Raw genomic sequence first — 21,864 nt, forward strand, 5'->3', positions numbered from 1 at the left:
ATCCACAGAACTCAGCAACAGCTTTAACATCAACTTTGTCCTCAGTTAAATATGTCTCAACTCTGACATGATTTAAAAAACAAATGAACAGGCACAATGATCTAAAAGGAAGAAATAAAGAACCAGATTTAATTGTAATTCTACAGCTTTGTGTTCTTTATTAATCAGCTTGTGTTCTGCTGACTGAGGAACAAATAGAAACAATTAATTTGTGTGTGTGTAGAAAATGGAGGCAGCGTATTACGACAACATTATGGAGCAGCAGCGTCTGGAGCCCGAGTTCTTCAGGGTCGGGTTCTACGGCAGGAAGTTCCCCTTCTTCCTCAGAGTGAGTTGAACATTTACTTTTTACATATGTAATAGTTTAATGTTATTTTTAATGGGCACCAATGCCAGTGTAAATTTTTCTTTTCTTCTGTCATTTATAAAACAGAATAATGGTTTGTTCTTTAATATAAGAACAAAAACAGAAAAATAAAATATAATCCATAAACAGTGCATATACTGCACAGCAATATTATAATCAATCAAATATGTCTGTAAACAGTGAACGAGTTGTTTTTTTGTAATCAGATTTAGTGGTAATTCCTATGTCTCTTTCTTGTAATATGAAAACCAGAATAAAATGGGTTTTTAATGTAGAATCATAATAGGACAATATGGGATATAAAGAGCATGTAGACCATTGTTTAAGCTGTAACCAATGATAAACCTACTGCAGTTACTGCAGAAACAGTCACATAGAAAACAACCTAACATGTGACATTGTAAGTTACAAACAGACACCGCTTCATGCTTAAGACAGAATGGACAGTATTTGATAACCATGTCAGATAAATACACACTATAATGAGAAACCAACAAGAAACTTCATCCACCCTGAAACCAACTGTTAACTGAAGATTACTGACTTTTCCGCGTTTACACTGCTGAATATGTGATAAATGTGAAGGTCAATGTGCAGGTGAAGCACTGCTTCCAAAATAGATAATATAAAATACTCATAAAAATACAAACGTTTTACAGATTCTATATAGTCTTTTCCTTCTGTCCAATTTAAAACTGAAGTCTTTCTAACACACACAAAATATATATTTCTCTATAAAATTATCCATTATTCTTCAGCTTTTTTGTCTGCTTTTGATTCATCCCCAGAACAAAGAGTTTGTGTGTCGAGGCCACGACTACGAAAGGTTAGAGGCCTTCCAGCAAAGGATGCTGGGAGAATTCCCACAAGCCATTGCGATGCAGCACCCGAATCAGCCAGACGAGGCCATTCTGCAGTGTGATGCACAGTGTATCCTTCACATCATCCACTCACATTTCCATCATGACAACAGGAAACAAATTATTCTGTAACATCTCTTATAAACTCAGCCGCCTTTCTCACGTCTGCATTTGTGTCAGCAGGGTTTATTGATCAGTACCAGTCAAATCAAACCAGTCTGAGTCTGTGTCCCCCATTTATTTAGTTCCTTCTTTGACATCCTTGGCTCAGACCTCCAAATCTACGCAGTCACGCCGGTGCCGGACAGCATTGGCGTCCTCCAAATGGACAGAGTACCAGACCGCATCAAGAGCTTCTACAGAGTCAACAACGTTCTGCGTTTCCGTTACGACCGGCCTTTTCACAAAGGCCCCAAAGACAGAGACAATGAGTTCAAGGTGAGAGGGAGAATAGGTTTTATAACCTGGTTATTAATCATCTGAATTCTGTCCTTCGTGATGCTTTATTCTCTTTGCATCAAAGCAGATCAGGAGTATTAAGAAAATTCAGCAAAACTCTGAAGGAATAAAAATGTAGGACAGTAAATTACAGTGTAGTAACGTCCCCCCAACGCACGTTTTTTAATGGATGATCTGTTTATTTCAGACAATCCTTAGTTTACTGCTGTTGTTTGGGTAAAACACTTTGTTCGCTCGCTGCGTTTCAGAGTCTCTGGATTGAGCGGACGACTCTGATCCTCACTCACCCTCTGCCTGGAATTTCACGCTGGTTTGAGGTGGAGAAGAGAGAGCTGGTGAGTCGATGAACAGATGTTTTTATATTCAAAGGTTCATCAAGTACAAACTATACTATTACACAAGTTACATGTTTACATAAATGTCAGGTTTGCTGCTTCCTGTTTCCAGTACCTGGTCATTTCACTGCATTAGTTCACCTTTACTCTCAGCCTCTGTAGATTCTGATTGTGAAAGTCTTTTTCACCTTTACTGTCACTCAGGTGGAGGTGAGTCCATTAGAAAACGCCGTCTCTGTGGTAGAGAATAAGAACCAGGAGCTGCGGACTCTGATCAGCCAGTACCAACACAAGCAGCTGCACGGAAACATCAACCTGCTCAGCATGACCCTGAACGGGGTCATCGACGCTGCTGTGAACGGAGGCATCGCCAGATACCAGGAGGTCAGACAGATGGTGTTAAATATTATGTGGAGTTACAGTTAAAATGGATTTGAAAAAGCTGCAGATTCAAACTGAATTCAACAAGATTTCAGTTTTGGTTAGTGTGAGAATAAATGACAGTAATCTGATTTAATGATCTGACAGTTCAGATTGATGTATATAACAGTAAACTAATTGTTTCCATGTGGTAAAGATGAATTCGACTGTAAACACAATTTTATCTGGTAAATTGCTGATAATGTTTTATAAAATTCGTGGTTTGTGTCCGTCTCCAGGCTTTCTTTGATAAGGAGTACATCACCAGCCACCCTGAGGACACAGAGAAGATCACACAGCTCAAAGATCTGATGCAGGAGCAGGTGAGATGATGCAGCTCTTCATGGGATTTCATTCACAGGGGCACAGCCAGTACACAGTAAACACAGCAGTTTAAAAATGTTTGTTACAGTTTAGCATGACACATAACTGAGAGGTAGATACTTTGGCAAAGTGCAAAACTCCACAAATATAATCAGCAAAACATCTGCAGGAGACAAGAGCCGAGGTATTATTTACCAGTGTTGGCTCAAACTTGTCAGAGGATGAGAGATCACATAAAACATATAGAATTTCACAAAGCAGCAGATTAGACAGATTTCTTTCACCTTTTTTACCTTCTAAGCTGCTTAGATCATGCAGTATGCATTTTATTTAAATCTACATTATTTACATTACATTACAGGTATTCTTATTTAAATGTAGGTGTTTTTGTAACGTTTATGTTGATTTACCAAAAAGTTCTGACTAAAAACTGCTCGTTTGGTCAAAATAAACATCACATTCTAATGTGTTAACGCTTAAAAGCATGAAGGTATCAAATCTCTTACCTGACAGTGGCAATTGATTAAAATCTGGTCAATAGTTTCTAAAATACATCAGCCTGCTTTATCAGGGGATGTTTTTGATCCAGGTGCTACATAATCATCTGCTGTTGACCATGAACGTCCTTCAAAAGCTGCTGTGGTCAAGCCAGGACATAAAGAAGTAACATCCACGTTCTCTGCACACTGACGCTCTCATCCTGTTGTTTCCCTGGTTTCCCACAGGTTCACATCCTTGGAGTCGGCCTGGCCGTGCACGAGAAGCTGGTGCACCCAGAAATGCGTCCCCTGCACAAGAAGCTGATCGATCAGTTCCAGATGATGAGGAGCAGCCTCTGCCACGTGAGTGCAGGAAAACCTTCATGCTTTCTGAACAAACATGCACAAGGTGACTGCTCAGGAACGATGGCGGGAGCCAAAGTGTGATTAACATAAAGTGCAGATAGGTTAAAGAGCATGTTGTTATGCTTCTGCTGCAGCTACAAGTCTGAACATTCAACATTCCATCTTTTTGTAGAGATTAAAATTGGACCTTCTCAGAAACACAGTGTGCATATATCTGAGGGCAGTGTGAATATTCAGAGCAGTGTTTCTACATGGTGTTACAGGGTCTGCCTGGTTTGGACAAAGCTACTTCAGGAGCCAACACCTCCAGAGGGATCCTGGCTTCTCACAGCCCCATGAGCCCTGACAGCTTCAAACTCGTGCACCGGCACAGGTCAGCAGCACACACACAGTCACATTGTGACCTTCATCTATCCACACTTTACCTTCTACACACATCTTCTCACTGGCTTCTCCATAGTTTTTCACAACACTTTGCTAATTTGTGTTTACTGCACTAAAGTTCTACCATTTTCCTTCTCTTCCTCTCTTTCTTTCTTTCCCATCATATCACTCTGCATCTTACTTTGTGCAAACTTCTGTTCATTCCCACCAAACCACCTCGTGCATGTTTGGTTGTTACCTGGACTCTTTCTTCCTGTTTTTGGTTGTTCTCTGTCCGTTTTATTCCTCCTTTCCTTCCTCCCTCTTTTTCTCTCCTCTGTTTGCCTCTATTCCCTCTCTCTCCTCGTTCCTATCTTTACCTGCTCCCAGTCCCACAGCTGTTTTGACTCCAGTGCGAAACTCCTCCTCCTCTCTCTCCTCTCAAAACTCCAGTGAGATGGAGAACGTTGGGAACCTTCTGATCCTGGCTGATGGTGTGGTGGTGGAGCACGCCGAGGACTTCTACCGTATGCAGGTCAGTGGATGTCAGTGCTGTGAAACAGATCAGATTTGACGTAGACGCTTCTAAAGAATAATTAAAAGTAATAAACAACTTAATTAATTAGGTAAATGACATTTAAAAGCTACACTCAGGACAACTATTTTAAATGTTTAGGATGCACAGATATAAAAGGTGCAGTCTGAAAAAATTCCTTATTAGTGGCAACAAACTGAAAGTAGTTTTAAGTGAAGTCTCCGCAGCAATAGTGAAAAACACAGCATGTGTATTGAACATTATTTGTTTTTTAATGTACTAGAAAAAATCTACTTGATATAGTAATACAAACATACAAGCTGCTCAAGTCTGGCATGGACTTAGCAGTACTTCTAAAATCAGTGCTACTTAAGTACATTAACTCAAACACTAGACTGTACTGCATTTTGAAATCAGTTTGAAGTTATGATCAAAGTAGTAGTGAGCAGAGTATTGTAGTACTGTACACATGGACCAAAAATTATATATTTTAGAAATAGTTGAAGTCTTTCACCATCTTTGAGGTAAAAATAGAGCTTCACTAGTCAGATGGGAGTATTTGGTGCTTCTCCTTTAAGAAAATGAAGTATTGTGATCTGGGTTAGTTTGATGGCATTTGCACAAACCAAACTATCAAACCTTCAATTAAAAAAGTAGATAATAGAAACTAAAGACAGTTCAATGTGAGAAACTTTTCTCCACCTTAACCAACTCCATCATAATCTAATGAGTTAATGTTTAATACTTTACCATTAACATGATGTATTTCTATGCATTAAATACTATTACTTTTAGTACCTAAGTACTTTTTTAATGAATATACTTTTACTCGTGTCATATTTGCATCCAGGACTGAAGTACATCTTAACCTTTTCTGGACAGAACCACATGAGAAATATGAATAGTTGTGTATCATAAACACACATGAATTGTGTTTTATTTGCTGGGACTAAATGGAATTTAGTGACATGGAAAAGGTTAGATAGAAATGTATCACTTACTCTGCTGTTTTACACACTTACTCATTTTTCTCTCACCGTTGTTGCTGCAGGCCAGTCCCTCCTCCTCCAGCCTGAGCTCCACACACTCTGCACCCTCTCAGATGATGAACTCTGCCCCCTCCACCATCAGAGGTGAGTGGCTCAGAGTCAGCACAGGTAAAGCTGCGGGAAAACATCAAGTGTGTCAGTGGTTTCTGGATTCTTTAGGGCTGTTAATGATAAAGAGGTTTTACAGCTCGTTTCAACAGTTTTTGTTTATCTACAAACTAATCCATTCATAAATATATGAATCCATTACCTCCATGTTTTCCTTCATTTGTTTTAAATGTTCATTCAGATTACGTCAGATTTTATGTCATTTTCTACATGTTTGTTTAGCTGATATGGAATATTTAAAACATTTTTGCTGTAATCTGTTATAAGACAAATTTTTCTTTCCTGTCTGTCCCTCGGCAGTCGGCTCTCCATCTCTGCCTGACAAGTACAGACACAACAGAGAGATGCTGATGCTGCTGCCGCCGCACAAAGACCGGCCGAGCAGCGCGATGTACACCAACGTGATCGAGAATGGACAGGTACGACGTGTGGGAGTCACACTGACAGATGCTTTTAAGTTTAAGGTTTGAACCTGTGTTTTTCTGGATGTCGTCAGGATCAAAACCAGAAAAAATTGACTAAAACTAATGTTCAAAAACCTCGTGAATCTCTCACTGTCAGCAGGATGAACTTTATGAGACGCATAAATCAGAAAGTCTTTGCTCTGGTGTCTGAAGTGTTTTGGGCTGAGAAACATGTTTGTTTCTCTGCAGCCTGTGAACTTCCAGCGAGCGTTGTTCCACCAGGTGATTGGTCCGTGTAAACCCTGCAGTGACCCCAACCTGTCTGTGGCTGAGAAAGGTCAGTCAGCTCCTTCACAGTACAAAGTGTTATTCATCTCACTCCCTGATTCAACCAGCTTTAATGCTCTCATCTTTTCCTTCTTCTTATTCTACTGTCCTCCTCTTTATCTCCTGTCCTCCTTTACTGTCCCCATCCACGTTTTCCTTCTCCATTTGTTTCTGCTTTTTCCTCTTCCTCAACTTCATCTACTTTTCTTTTCGTGTCCTTTCTCTCTTTTATTATCCCCCTCGTCTCTCTCTCTCTCCTCTACTTTTTCCTCCCTCCCTTCTTCTCTTCTCCCTGTCTTGTTTTCCCACCTCCTCTCACATTTTCTTCCACCTCATCTCCAATACTGTTCATTCACACACTCCTCCGTCTCTCCTCCAGTCCTCACCACTCCCAGTAGTTGGAGTTTGGACAGTGGAACCAGGGAAGCTCTCCCCTTCCTCTCTGCACATGTTGGCAGTGTCCTTGCGCCTCCTGTTCCCCCCCGCAGCCTCCCTCATGGTACGACTTCACAGATCAGTGTGTGTAAAGTGTCTAAACTTGTGCTTTAGTGTTTGCATCCTTCAGTGTGTGTTTGCTGTGTCAGAAATGTTCCTGTCTACTATGTGATGTGAATCATAGTTTACTAACATAAGATGAAGGTTAATTCCAGTAACATAAAGAATAACTGAGCAGTGTTGGAATAATGAGGCAGCTGTTAGGACACAAATACTGATCCTGAGCATCACAAACAAAATAACTGGATTAATGTCACATGGTCAGAGCTGTCATAAAAACACTTTCCTCCTAGTCCCCCTGCTTCCTCCCCACTGATCTTGTGTCCCCCCCCCCAGGTGTACATGCATCTCTCTCAGTCAGTCCTGCTGTGTCTCCCCTGTAGGGCAACACCTGTTGATGCACTTTGACGCTTTCCACCACCAGGTCAGCGACCTCCCTCCAGCTCTCCCCGCGCGCTCCTTAAGAAAGGTACCCTCCTCCTCCTCCTCCTCCTCCTCTTCCTCACTCCTGTTGTTAGTCTGGATGATTGTCTGTCTGCACCCCCACATAGAACTCGTGTGTGTTTGGCTGTGAACTAAATGAAACAACGTGTTTTATTATTTAATGTCTAAAATAAAACATAAATTAGCTTCCATCATCGGCTCGATTACAGCTAATACATTTAACTGTACTGTGCTGTCTCCCCCCAAGTCTCCCCTCCACCCTATACCTGCCTCACCCACCAGTCCACAGTCCATCCTGGATGGCAGTAACTCCACCTTGTCAGGCAGTGCCAGCTCTGGTGTCTCCTCCCTCAGTGAGAGCAACTTTGGCGGCCCCCCCTCATCGTCTGACCCCCCGGCCAGCCGCACCAACACCCTGGAGTCCGTCCCCAGCAGCCAAGCTTGGACCACTGATCAGGAAGACCTGGACTCTCCTTATCAGCCAGTCAGGTACAGCATCTCTGAGCCTGACGTCCTGGATGTAGTCAAGCCCCCACCCTGCCGCAGCCACTCCGCCCCAGGAGGTGTCACCCCGACCCAAGCAGGGGCCCTAATCCAGCCCCAGATCCCAGGTTTAGCCTCTGTGGGAGCTCTGCCACAACCACAGCCCCAACACCTCTACTACCAGCACCACTTCCACCCACACTACATCCCCCACCACCCGCCTCTTTACCACCTCCACGAGCCTCCCCCAGCCCTGCCCCCCAAATACCTCAGAGAGGGGTGTATCCCTGAAGAGGACCCCCTCAACCCCCAGTCTCCACCACCACCCCCTGCACCCCGACCCATGCCACGCAAGATCTCCCAGCCCATAATCGCAGCCGCCAAGGACGAGCAGGCTAAAGTGGCGTGGGAGCACGGCATCAGTGAGGAGTGAGACAGAAGGAGACCAGTCGGAAGTTAACGAGAAAGTTAACTGTTCAGAGGACAGAAAGTGAGACAAATGAGTACAGGAGTCAAGAACTCGAGAGAAGTTTGATTTCCCCCACCTGTCCCACTACACTAACTAAAGCAGTCAATAAACGCTGGAAGTTAAAGTGATCATATCCCGTCCTCAGCTCTGTGTCCTCAACATCTCAGAAATGTCTCAGAACTAAAACATTCACAAGTCATCCTCCCTGCAGTTCAGTGTGTGGCACCTGTACTTCTATACCAACAGCAGGCGTTGAAGACTGGTGTTTATGAATGACGTCATGTACAGAGACATCGTATGTGAACACACACACGGATTTGTCACAATACAGAACACCATTCATATACACACCAATAACAAATACCCCTGGAAGTGTAATGAGACATGAAGTCAGTTCTTCCACCGCTGAACAGCAACTAATTATTATTAATATTCCATGATAAGGTGAAGAAAAACTAAATCCTCATCCGTAAATCAACAAACTGTACAAAAAATATTTGTATTTTCCACAACACGGTACAGAAATATATAAATATAATTTATATTTAATCCCTAAGTGTTGACTGAAGGTGAATCCTGAATAGAAATATGCATGTTGAGGGTCCCTGAGCCTTTACTGGCTGCCACACTTGTTTATAAGGACGATGTCACAAACACGAAGACGTCGTATTAACGTCTCAGCTCCTGAAAATGTTGAGTTGTGATGCTGAAAAGGACTTTTTGTTTTTTAGATGTTGATGTGTGAAGGGAAGAAAGTGTAATTTACAGAAGCAGTGACTACAACAATTATCCACTTTTTGACATTTTTTATGAGTGTAAATGAACTGTACTTTACTGTACGGTACTATTTTTATCAGGGTAATGTTTTGTGTGCATGTTCATTCAGCTTCAGCAGAGACTGTGAATGATGGAGAAGCACTGGAGGAAAATCTGGACTGAGGACTTTAAATCATTGTATAAAGTCAAACCACTGAGGGACTGTAAAATAGGTCAGTGTAAAAAGTACAGTGAAGGATCAAATTTTTTTTTCTTTTCAAATGTGTCCATCCCATAATCAACCTAATCACTTCTCTGTGTTTTACTTTACACTGTGAACAGCTGATGACTCACCTGGTTTATCTGGTTAACCTGTCACACCTGTCTCTGTTTCTGCTCTTAGCCGGATCCGGTTCTTACTGCAGAGAGGAAACATTTATCATGATGAACTTTAACAACAGCATCAGATTTTAATCACATTTAGATTTTAGTTTCACATCTTTAAAGTGTCCTGAACCTTTAATACCTCAAAACAATTGTGGTTAATGTTTGTCCTCATACAGTATTAAGAGGCTTTGGTTCAGTGAAGGTTTAGAGCTAATTTATGTTGGTAATTTGTAACTAAAAGCTGTCAGATAAATGCAGTAATATCAATATTAACAGTATTCTCCTCTAAACTCTTTGAAATGTGACCAATGAACTAAGTACAAGTACAATGTTTTCTTATTAACTGTAGTACAGCAAAAGTATGAAGTAAAAGGGAATTCAAGTACCTCAAATTGGACTTATGTTAATGTTATTAACAGTCACAGCAGTGTGATTATTCTCACAATTTGATTTTTTATTATCACAAAGAGTTAACACACAGGGAGAGCGAAATGCATTACATCATGTTTCAAGTAATAAGTGAGTATCTGTAAGACGTAGTGGGAAGTAACTAAGTACATGTACTCAAGTGCTAATTATGAGGTACACAACTGTCTGAAAGTAATAGTTACCTTAAATATTCAGTGTAATCATAAAAATGTAATAAATGCATTATAGGTAAAGATTGTTTGATCAATTATCTACTCAGAGGTTTATAGAATAATTAAAGTTATCTCCACTCCACTTATGAGGTGCGACGTTACAGCGGTGAACACGTTAAGGCATCAATAATAAATAATAACTAGTCAGATAATAATAAATATTCTGGGCAAACCAACTGAGTTTAGACAAAATGCAGAGATTCCCCCTGAACTCTGAATATTCAACATGAACTAATGAAAAAAAAGTGGTTTCTGCTTCACTAATGAACCTTAATTCTGTGACGAGCCTGTTAAAGTGTCAGTACTCAGACAAAGATTGTTTGTGAGGGAAGATGCTCCACTCTGTAACATAACTGTACAACAGTTACTGGGCTGAGAGTCACTGCGATACATCTTCCCTGATCCTGTCACATCACATTCTTGCATTATATCCGTCGTTTTAAATAATTAAGATACAGCTGTTTGTTAAATGTGTCAGATACAAATCTAACAAACATTTACTGTGGATGAATTACTAAATTAAATAAAATCTGCAGATGTACAGTGTTAAATGACTTCGAGCCAAAAAAGACTAAAATGGAACATTCCCAATATAAAATGCAATAGCTGAATTTACATTATCGTGATAAGTCACTTTGATATGTGTACCTTTGCTAATATTTGAATGTAGGACATCTAAGTGTACCAGAGTATTTATACACTATTGTAATGATACTTTAAGTAAAAGATTTTTTCCACCTCTTCCATTTTTCTACTTTCTTCTTTTGTTAACTGTTTTAAAATGTGATGGAGAAATGATCATGAGCTGATTGACAGAGCACAGTGTGACAGAAAAACCCCTGAACACAGTGTTTAGTTCTTTGTGTAAATGCTGCAATGATGGATATGAAGCAAAGGCCAATACTCTGTACAGAGGGAGTATTTATACTGATCACAAGGGCAAAACTTGTTGTAGATTGTGATCATCTTGTACTTTCTGATGTTTTTAAACACCCTACAACACAAGTTCCTTTAAACATGATGAGCAGCTGATGGAGGTTTATTATTATAATTATTATTTGTGTATTTTGCATCAATGACAATTTCAGATTCTAAGCTGGTACTTCTTAGTACAACGATGCTAATAAGTATTTCTTGTATATAAAAGTCTTTTGTGTTAGCATGTGTATAAACTGTGACGTGCACGACAGTAGATGTAAATACTCACATTTTTCCTACTCACTAAACAAACTCCTGTGCTGTGGATTCATGAATAATGAAAAACAATAAACATTTGTTTTATTCACTGTGTGTGTTTGACTGGTAAATGCAGTTTAGTATGTAATCAAGTTGAAGTGGTAATTAAGCAATGTGAAAATATCAAGCCTTGCATCTATTCCATTATTATTATTACTAGATTAGATTATTTAAAAATATTAATAACATAATAGAGATGTGTAGTACAGATGCCCCAGTCCAGATGACAATCAGAACGTTTATATAGGTGACATCAATTTAAAGGAAGTTTTATTTGTTTTTATCTGGGCTCGGGACCGGCACTAAGGAGGTCCTTGGTGGTTTGGTGGCACCACACTTGGTGGGGTGGGATTTGAACCTGCTGCCTTCTGCATCCCAACACCAATGCTCTACCACTGAGCCCCCAGGCACATAGTATCTAATATTAGTATCTAATAAATGTAATTCACTGGCTCGTCTTAAAACCCAGACTGTTTTTCTCCCGCTCTGCTCCATGGTGCACCCCCGCCCTTCATCAGCTCAAAACCAAAGGCCACCTGGAAAGTTTGTACAACAAAAACTGGTCTCACTATTCACAAGTGTTACCTTCTGTCCAGGACACGCCTCCGAACCGTAGCTGGGAAGCCCTCTGGGCTTGACCATTTGACTCGTAGCCGGTAACTAGCTTAACGATGTGGGTTGATTCCGTAGTGAAGAAGGAAGGAGGCAGACGAGGGCAACCGTTCTACTCTGTCTTTATTTATTTTACCAACAGGTCAATACATGGCTTCTGCATTTCCAGTGCTCCCAACACTCCAATTACTGGACATTTATCTGGCCTAAGCATTCGGACTCCAGACCATAGCTTCGCAGCCACTCACATGAAGACAACAGACAGACACCAGCCACATCACACCTACGGTATTGTTCAAAATAATAGTAGTACAATGTGACTAATCTGAATAATCCAGGTTTTTATTAAATTTTTTATTTCTACGTGTCAAACAATTTACCAGCAGGTGCAGTAGATTCTTAGAAAACAAACAAGACCCAGCATTCATGATATGTGCACTCGTAAGGCTGTGCAATTGGGCAATTAGTTGAAAGGGGTGTGTTCAAATAAATAGTGTGGCATTCAATCACTGAGGTCATCAATTTAGTGAAAAAACAGGTGTGAATCAGGTGGCCCCCTATTTAAGGATGAAGCCAGCACTTGTTGAACATGCATTTGAAAGCCTGAGGAAAATGGGTCGTTCAAGACATTGTTCAGAAGAACAGCCTACTTTGAATAAAAAGTTGACTGGAGAGGGGAAACCTATAAAGAGGTGCAAACAATTATAGGCTGTTCAGCTAAAATGATCTCCAATGCCTTAAAATGGAGAACAAAACCAGAGAGACGTGGAAGAAAACGGAAGACTAGAATGGCAAAGGCTCAGCCAATGATCAGCTCCAGGATCATCAAAGACAGTCTGGAGTTACCTGTAAGTACTGTGACAATTAGAAGACGTCTGTGTGAAGCTAATCTATTTTCAAGAATCCCCCACAAAGTCCCTCTCGTAAAAAAAAGACATGTGCAGAAGAGGTTACAATCTGCCAAAGAACACATCAACTGGCCTAAAGAGAAATGGAGGAACATTTTGTGGACTGATGAGAGTAAAATTGTTCTTTTTGGGTCCAAGGGCCACAGACAGTTTGTGAGACGACCCCCAAACTCTGAATTCAAGCCACAGTAGACAGTGAAGACAGTGAAGCCTGATGGTGCAAGCATCATGATATGGGCATCATGGAGTGGAATAACAGCTGAGAGGTGCCACAATTTGGTTGACTCCATGCCACACAGATGTGAAGCAGTTTTTAAAAAATGTGGTCATACAACTAAATATTAGTTTAGTGATTCACAGGATGCTAAATCCCAGAAACACAAACGTTTGTACAAAATAATTTTGAGTTTGTACAGTCAACGGCAGACACTGCTATTTTTTTGAACACACCCCTTTTAACTAATGGCCCAATTGCACAGCCTTAAGAGCGTGCACATCATGAATGCTAGGTCTTTGGTGTGTTTGTTTTGTGAGAATCTAGTTACCTACTGGCAACTTGTTATATACTTAATATACTAAAAACCTGGATTATTCTGGTTAGTCACATTGTACTGGTATTATTTTGAACAATACTGTATAATTTCCTCTGCTGTTTGTTATAGTTTTGTCCTGTTCACTGTCACCTATTTCTCCCTGTTCTTTTCTCTCAAGCTTTCAACTTCCAACCCCTAACGATGTCTCGATCATCATCCATTAATTGAAACCCTCCGTGTTCACTTGATTCCCTGCCCACAACCCTGGTTGAAGCTTGTCTCCCTTCTTGTCTACTTTTATCACCAACCTCAGGGTGGACGGCCATCTGTCTTGACCGGTTGGGGTTAGTGGAAAGTGAAGAGAGAACAGAACAGAGCAACATAAGCAACAACAGAACATCGGGCAGGTTCAGTTCATAGCACAGAGACAACCCTGGTAAAGATCACAAACGATCTCCTGTTAGCTGCAGATTTCGGACTGCTCACCATTCATATCCTCCTCGACCTTACTGCAGCATTTGACACACTTTCCTACCCTAACCGTTTTAACGTCTATTGGCATCACAGACACTGTACACAACTGGTTCACATCCTACATCTCTAGCCACTCTCACTTAGTTTAATTACAGAACCAATCATCTCAACCTGCCACTGTCAATACTGGTGTCCCTCAGGGCTTAGTGCTTGGCCTCCTCCACTTCATCATATACCTACTTCCCCATGGTCCAATATTTAGAACAAAAATAACATCCAGTCCCACTGTTATGTACATGACACACAACTGTACCTGTCCAACTAGTTCCGAACTCGGCTGCCTATTTTCTCACTAGATACCCCTTCACAGATCATGTTACCCCCATCCTCAGACACCTCCATTGGCTCCCGGTCCATCTCCACATTAACTCTAAGATTTTACTTCTAACGTTCAAGGCCTCCATAACCTTCAGCCCCATGCACCTCAGACCTCCTTCAGTCAAATCCACCCTCACGCTACCTACCTTCATGCTCAGCCCACCTTCTGTCCACTCCACAAGCTCACCTTTCCTCTATGGGGGGTAGAGCATTCAGTCGCTCTGCCCCCCATGTTTAAATCCCGTCTTAAAACTCACCTTTTCAGTCTTACTTATTCCAACTAAAATCAATAATCAATCTGCTTTGTTCAACTGGTTATGTTATGTTATGTTGGTTTTCTACTACTTCTTTATATTGTGTCTGTAAGGTGACCTTGAGTGTTGAGAAAGGCGCCTATAAATGAATTGTATTATTATTATCACCATCATCAAATATTAAAATAAAAGTTGCACGCTATTTAATCCTTGATCCAAATACTCCAAAAAACATTAAAAGTAACAAAGAGAAAAATAATTAGGTAAATGACATTTAAAAGCTACACCCACAACAACTATTTTAAACGTGTGCATTGTTTAGGTTGTTCATATATAAAAGGTGCAGCCTGAAAAGATTTCTCATTAGTGGCAAAAAACTGAAAGTAGTTTAAAGAGTGTCTGCACCAGTAATGAAATACACAGCATGTGTGTTAAACCGCGTTTGTTTTTTAATGTACTAATACCAATCTACTAAATATAGTAATACAAACATACGAGGTGCTCAAGTCTGGCGTGGACTTAGCAGTACTTCTAAAATCACTGCTAGTTAAGTACATTAACTCAAACACTAGACTGTACTGAATTTTGAACTCAGTTTGAAGTTCTTTATTTGGTGGTTTTTAACTGAAGTAGTAGTGAGCAAAAATGTATTAAATATTCTGGAAATAGTTAAAGTCTTTCATCATCTTTGAAGTAAAAATAGAGCTCCACTAGTCAGATGTGAGTATTTGGTGCTTCTACTTTAAGAAAATGAAGTATTGTGATGACTGGGTTAGTTTGACGGCATTTGTACAAACCAAACTAAACAACTAAACAAACCTTCAATTAAAAAAGTAGATAATTGAAACTGAAGACAGTTCTATGTGAAAAAAATTTCTCCACCTTAACCAACTGCATCAGTAAAACTGTGTGTGTATATATAATAATACAAGAGTATAATCTAACGATTTAATGTTTGACACTTTACCAAAAACAGGGTGTATTTGTCTTCATTAAATACAGTTATTTGTAATGCCTAAGTACTGTTTTTATGTCATATTTGACTGAATTACATTTTCTGGACAGAGCCACATGAGAAATAAGAATCACACATGAACTGTGTTTGATTTTCTGGGACTAAATGGAATTTAGTGACATGGAAAAGGTTAGATAGAAATGTATCACTTACTCTGCTGTTTTACACACTTACTCATTTTTCTCTCACCGTTGTTGCTGCAGGCCAGTCCCTCCTCCTCCAGCCTGAGCTCCACACACTCTGCACCCTCTCAGATGATGAACTCTGCCCCCTCCACCATCAGAGGTGAGTGGCTCAGTCAGCACAGGTAAAGCTGCGGGAAAACATCAAGTGTGTCAGTGGTTTCTGGATTCTTTAGGGCTGTTAATGATAAAGAGGTTTTACAGCTTGTTTCAACAGTTTTTGTTTATCTACAAACTAATCCATTCATAAATATATGAATCCATTACCTCCATGTTTTCCTTCATTTGTTTTAAATGTTCATTCAGATTACGTCAGATTTTATGTCATTTTCTACATGTTTGTTTAGCTGATATGGAATATTTAAAACATTTTTGCTGTAATCTGTTATAAGACAAATTTTTCTTTCCTGTCTGTCCCTCGGCAGTCGGCTCTCCATCTCTGCCTGACAAGTACAGACACAACAGAGAGATGCTGATGCTGCTGCCGCCGCACAAAGACCGGCCGAGCAGCGCGATGTACACCAACGTGATCGAGAATGGACAGGTACGACGTGTGGGAGTCACACTGACAGATGCTTTTAAGTTTAAGGTTTGAACCTGTGTTTTTCTGGATGTCGTCAGGATCAAAACCAGAAAAAATTGACTAAAACTAATGTTCAAAAACCTCGTGAATCTCTCACTGTCAGCAGGATGAACTTTATGAGACGCATAAATCAGAAAGTCTTTGCTCTGGTGTCTGAAGTGTTTTGGGCTGAGAAACATGTTTGTTTCTCTGCAGCCTGTGAACTTCCAGCGAGCGTTGTTCCACCAGGTGATTGGTCCGTGTAAACCCTGCAGTGACCCCAACCTGTCTGTGGCTGAGAAAGGTCAGTCAGCTCCTTCACAGTACAAAGTGTTATTCATCTCACTCCCTGATTCAACCAGCTTTAATGCTCTCATCTTTTCCTTCTTCTTATTCTACTGTCCTACTCTTTATCTCCTGTCCTCCTTTACTGTCCCCATCCACGTTTTCCTTCTCCATTTGTTTCTGCTTTTTCCTCTTCCTCAACTTCATCTACTTTTTTTATCTTGTCCTTTCTCTCTTTTATTATCCCCCTCGTCTCTCTCTCTCTCCTCTACTTTTTCCTCCCTCCCTTCTTCTCTTCTCCCTGTCTTGTTTTCCCACCTCCTCTCACATTTTCTTCCACCTCATCTCCAATACTGTTCATTCACACACTCCTCCGTCTCTCCTCCAGTCCTCACCACTCCCAGTAGTTGGAGTTTGGACAGTGGAACCAGGGAAGCTCTCCCCTTCCTCCCTGCACATGTTGGCAGTGTCCTTGCGCCTCCTGTTCCCCCCCGCAGCCTCCCTCATGGTACGACTTCACAGATCAGTGTGTGTAAAGTGTCTAAACTTGTGCTTTAGTGTTTGCATCCTTCAGTGTGTGTTTGCTGTGTCAGAAATGTTCCTGTCTACTATGTGATGTGAATCATAGTTTACTAACATAAGATGAAGGTTAATTCCAGTAACATAAAGAATAACTGAGCAGTGTTGGAATAATGAGGCAGCTGTTAGGACACAAATACTGATCCTGAGCATCACAAACAAAATAACTGGATTAATGTCACATGGTCAGAGCTGTCATAAAAACACTTTCCTCCTAGTCCCCCTGCTTCCTCCCCACTGATCTTGTGTCCCCCCCCCCAGGTGTACATGCATCTCTCTCAGTCAGTCCTGCTGTGTCTCCCCTGTAGGGCAACACCTGTTGATGCACTTTGACACTTTCAACCATTTACATTTAATCATTTGTCAGATGCTTTTATCCAAAGCGACTTACAAGTGAGGTACATGCATTTTGTGTGTGTGTGTGTGATTCATGAACTCGAGAGAAGGAGTTTGATTTCCCCCACCTGTCCCGGGACACTAACTAAAGCAGTCAGTAAACGCTGTAAGTTAAAGTGATCATATCCCGTCCTCAGCTCTGTGTCCTCAACATCTCAGAACTAAAACATTCACAAGTCATCCTCCCTGCAGTTCAGTGTGTGGCACATGTACTTTTATACCACCAGCAGGCGTTGGAGACTGGTGTTTATGAATGATGTCATGTACAGAGACAAAACCGCCATCGTATGTAAACACACACATGGTTTTGTCACAGTATAGAACACAATTCATATACACACTATGTCGCCCCCTTATTGAAACTGCACAAATTCAACGTTAGAGTATATTGATAACAATCAGAATATGTTGTTGATACCTCGCCCAGAAGAATGAGTGACTTCACAGACTCTGACATGTACATCTGTCTGCCCTCTCTCCACTTCCAGCTGAAAACGCTTCCAGATTTCCTTAGTTCACCTGAGATCATCTGGTTTATGGAAGTTTTTCAGCTAGAAGCAGCAAGATATATATATTTAAATTAAATTAAATGTATCTTCAAAAATCCACAAAGACACCAAAAACACAGATCAATTGTCTTTACCCAGAGGTTATGTAGGTGACTCTACAGCCTGGATGATTTATTCTGCTGTGCCACGAATAAAAAACATCAGTGGGACACAAGCTCCAACAGGTGACATCATTCCAAAGCATCTGCCTGTTTCTTTATAGGAAAAACTGTGATTTAGAGAATTTGGGGCAACATTTTTTAACAGTTTCTATACCACATGTTGTGTAATGGAGAAACATATCACCCAGTGCACAGTGTCTCTGTGGGAACTGTTGCAAATAGCATTGAGTTAGAAAATGTCCAAAATGATCCTTTAACTTACCTTTGTTTGTAGCTGATAGTTCAGCTTAGCTGAGCTGATATCGTCCAGTTGGAAGCTGTAGATTTGGTAATTTATCAGACAGAAGCTGGAGAATATTTGACTGCAGGGACGGCAGAGGACAGTTTCATTCATAAACATCCAAGCAACCAAACAGAATGTAATGGAGTCGCCCTTTGTGACAAGAAACAGTAAATAAACTTATAGGAACAATAATTAGTCATATCTTTATAAATGCAGAATGTTTAAAGCAGAGACAGTTTCCAGAGACTGAGTTGGAGCTAAGGATTTAAATAATGCAAAAATGTAAAAACATGAGACCAAAGGTTAAAGTGCAATGAGACATGAAGTCAGTTCGTCCACTGGGGAACATCAAATAATCAATTATTATTGATATTCCATGAAGAGGTGAGGAACAACTAAATCCTCATCAGTAAATCAACAAACTGTCTCCACAAGGCTGAAGGTATTTGTATTTTCCAACTAAAGGATCATTTTTCATAAATGTAACGCGACACAGAAATATATAAATATAATTTATATTTAATCCCTAAGTTTTGACTGAAGGTGAATCCTGAGTAGAAATATGCAAGTTGAGGCTCCCTGAGTCTTTAGTAGCTGCTGATACATGATGTTTAAAAGGATGATATCACAAACACGAAGACGTCGTGTTAACGTCTCAGCTCCTGAAAATGGTGAGTTGTGATGCTTTGTTTTTTTAGCTGTTGATGTGTGAAGGAAAGTGTCATTTATAGAAGCATTGATTAGAACAATTATCCACTTTTTGCCATTTTTTTTATGTGAGTGTAATGAACTGTACTTTACTGTACTATTTTTATCAGGGTAATGTTTTGTGTGCATGTTCATTCAGCTTCAGCAGAGACTGTGAATGATGGAGAAGCACTGGAGGAAAATCTGCACTGACGTCTTTAAATTGTATAAAGTCGAACCACTGAGGGACTGTAAAATATGTCAGATGTGTAAAAAGTACAGTGAAGGATCACTTTTCTTTTCAAATGTGTCCATCCCATAATCAACCTAATCACTTGTCTGTGTTTTATTTGACACTGAACGGCTGATGACTCACTTGGTTTATCTGGTTAACTGTCACACCTGTTTCTGCTCAAAGCCGGATCAGGTTCTGACTGCAAACAGAGAGGAAACATTTATCATGATGAACTGTAACAACAGCATCAGATTTTATTCCCAGCTGTTTAACATCTTTGAGTTTGGTGCACATTTAAGACTCAGTTTGATTAAAGACCATTCATGTTCTGTGCTTTGTAGTTTATACTGAGTAGAACTGAATCAAAAATATACTACAACAACTTATTGTTTCGCATCTTTAAAGTGTCCTGAACCTTTAAGACCTCATACAATTGTGGTTAATGTTTGTCCTCATACAGTATTAAGAGGCTTTCGTTCAGTGAAGGTTTAGAGCTAATTTATGTTGGTAATTTGTACTTATGTTAATGTTATTAACACAGTCACAGCAGTGTGATTATTCTCACAACTTGATTTTTTTTATTACCACAAAGATTTAACACAGAGGGAGAACGAACTGCATTACATCATGTTCCAGGCTATTTAATAAGCTCAGTGAGCATCTGTATACTCAGTCCTCATTAATCCTACAGACAATAGTGGGAAGTACCTAAGTACATTTACTCAAGTGCTAATTATGAGGTACACAACTGTCTGAAAGTAATAGTTAACTTAAATATTCAGAGTAATCATAAAAATGTAATAAATGCATTATAGGTAAAGATAGTTTGATCCCTGTGAATAGATCAACAAACTACTCAGTAGTTTATAGAATCAAATTCTCTCTTTTACCAGCTGCAACATTACAGAGGTGAACAGATTAATGAATCAGTAATAAACAATAACAAGAGATTGAGTACGTCTGAATATTCTTGGCAAACCAACAAGTTCAGACAAATTTTAGATTTCAGATTTTCACTCTGAACTCTGAATTATTCATCATGAACATATGTCAAAATATGAAAAACATGGTTTCAGCTTCACTAATGAACTTTAATTCTGTGAGCTGCCTGTTAAAGTGTCAGTACTCAGACAAAGATTGTTTGTGAGGGAAGATGCTCCACTCTGTAACATCACTGTACAAGAGTTACTGGGCTGAGAGTCACTGTTTGACACAGTAATACATCTTTCCTCATCCTGTCACGTCAAATTCTCCCAATTATTCTTGACTTATATCCATAATTTTAAATAATTAGGATACAGCTGTTTGTTAAATGTGCCAGATACAAATCTAACAAACATTTACTGTGGATAAATTACTAAATCAAATCAAAACTGCAGATGTACAGTGTTAAATGAGATCAAGCCAAAAAAGACTCAAATGGAACATTCCCAATATAAAATGTCTCTGTTCCCCGACCTAAATTACATAAAGTAAATATGACAACAAGAGGAGTTAATCATAATAACCTAATAAAAGTTAAGACTACTCCTCTTACAGAACAAAACCCCAAAACTATTAATTGTGGATTATTAAATATCAGATCTCTCTCTTCTAAATCTCTGTTAGTAAATGACTTAATAAGTGATCATCAATTCGATTTATTTTGTCTCACTGAAACTTGGTTGCAGCAGGAAGAATATGTCAGTTTAAATGAGTCAACCCCCCCAAGTCATATTAATTATCATGTTCCTAGATGCACAGGCTGAGGTGGAGGAGTTGCAGCAATCTTCCATTCTAGCTTATTAATAAACCCTAGACCTAAACATAGTTATAACTCATTTGAGGGCCTTAACCTTTCACACCCAAACTGGAAAACTCAAAAACCACTATTATTTGTTATCGTGTACCGTCCTCCAGTCCCTTACTCAGAGTTTTTGATTGAATTTTCTTATTTTCTATCTGATTTAGTGCTTAGTACAGATAAAGTCATTATAGTGGGTGACTGTAGATGCTGACAGTAACTGTCTGAGCACTGCATTTAATTCATTATTAGATTCAATTGGTTTTTCCCAAAATGTAAATAAAACCACTCACTGTTTTAGTCACACGTTAGACCTTGTCCTTACATATGGAATTGAAGTGGATAATTTAACCATATTTCCTCACAACTCTCTTCTGTCTGACCATTTTTTAATAACATTTGAATTTACAATAACGGACTATACAGCAGTTAGGGAAAAATATAGCAGATGCTTAAGTGAAAAAGCTGTCAACAAATTTAAAGAAATCATTCTTTCATCATTTGCTTCACCATATGTTAATACAATGGAAAGTAGCCACCTTAATGTTACTCCTGCACAAGTAGATTATCTTGTTGACAATTCTGCAGCCTCACTACGAACAATTCTAAAGTAAACCAGAAGAGGCATCTCCATGGTATAGTTCACAAACACGCAACCTAAAACAGGAAACACGAAGGTTGGAAAGGAATTGGCGTTCCAGAAATTTAGAAGAATCTCCTT

At 39.7% G+C, this 21,864-nt stretch overlaps 2 protein-coding genes across 16 annotated transcripts in view; both read left to right on the forward strand.

Moving 5' to 3' along the window:
- LOC137127293 (dedicator of cytokinesis protein 3-like) overlaps window positions 1-19,390 on the forward strand; it is a 164,797-nt gene extending 145,407 nt beyond the window's left edge. For 6 of the 15 annotated variants that reach the window (XM_067504084.1, XM_067504086.1, XM_067504087.1 and 3 more), the window contains 15 exons: window positions 224-328; window positions 1,156-1,297; window positions 1,499-1,665; window positions 1,935-2,021; window positions 2,226-2,405; window positions 2,681-2,764; window positions 3,491-3,607; window positions 3,853-3,983; window positions 4,364-4,508; window positions 5,560-5,641; window positions 5,966-6,084; window positions 6,319-6,406; window positions 6,776-6,895; window positions 7,275-7,360; window positions 7,583-11,357. In XM_067504084.1, coding sequence (XP_067360185.1) covers window positions 224-328; window positions 1,156-1,297; window positions 1,499-1,665; window positions 1,935-2,021; window positions 2,226-2,405; window positions 2,681-2,764; window positions 3,491-3,607; window positions 3,853-3,983; window positions 4,364-4,508; window positions 5,560-5,641; window positions 5,966-6,084; window positions 6,319-6,406; window positions 6,776-6,895; window positions 7,275-7,360; window positions 7,583-8,251 — 2,322 coding nt within the window. In that variant the 3' untranslated portion in view covers window positions 8,252-11,357. Of the gene's footprint in view, window positions 1-223; window positions 329-1,155; window positions 1,298-1,498; window positions 1,666-1,934; window positions 2,022-2,225; window positions 2,406-2,680; window positions 2,765-3,490; window positions 3,608-3,852; window positions 3,984-4,363; window positions 4,509-5,559; window positions 5,642-5,965; window positions 6,085-6,318; window positions 6,407-6,775; window positions 6,896-7,274; window positions 7,361-7,582; window positions 11,358-19,285 lie in introns of those variants that run through there. The other 9 variants (XR_010914404.1, XR_010914405.1, XR_010914402.1 and 6 more) reach the window with 9 other exon arrangements.
- On the forward strand, window positions 15,667-17,486 carry LOC137127332 (dedicator of cytokinesis protein 3-like). The gene is made up of 5 exons (XM_067504191.1): window positions 15,667-15,766; window positions 16,089-16,207; window positions 16,442-16,529; window positions 16,899-17,018; window positions 17,398-17,486. The coding sequence occupies exons 1-5, from the start codon at window positions 15,736-15,738 to the stop codon at window positions 17,484-17,486; spliced, it is 447 nt and encodes a 148-aa protein (XP_067360292.1). The 5' UTR covers window positions 15,667-15,735.
- Window positions 19,391-21,864: the final 2,474 nt, after the last annotated feature.

This window comes from Channa argus, chromosome 5 (genome assembly GCF_033026475.1).
Source record: "Channa argus isolate prfri chromosome 5, Channa argus male v1.0, whole genome shotgun sequence".
NCBI classification, from domain to species: Eukaryota; Metazoa; Chordata; class Actinopteri; order Anabantiformes; family Channidae; genus Channa; species Channa argus.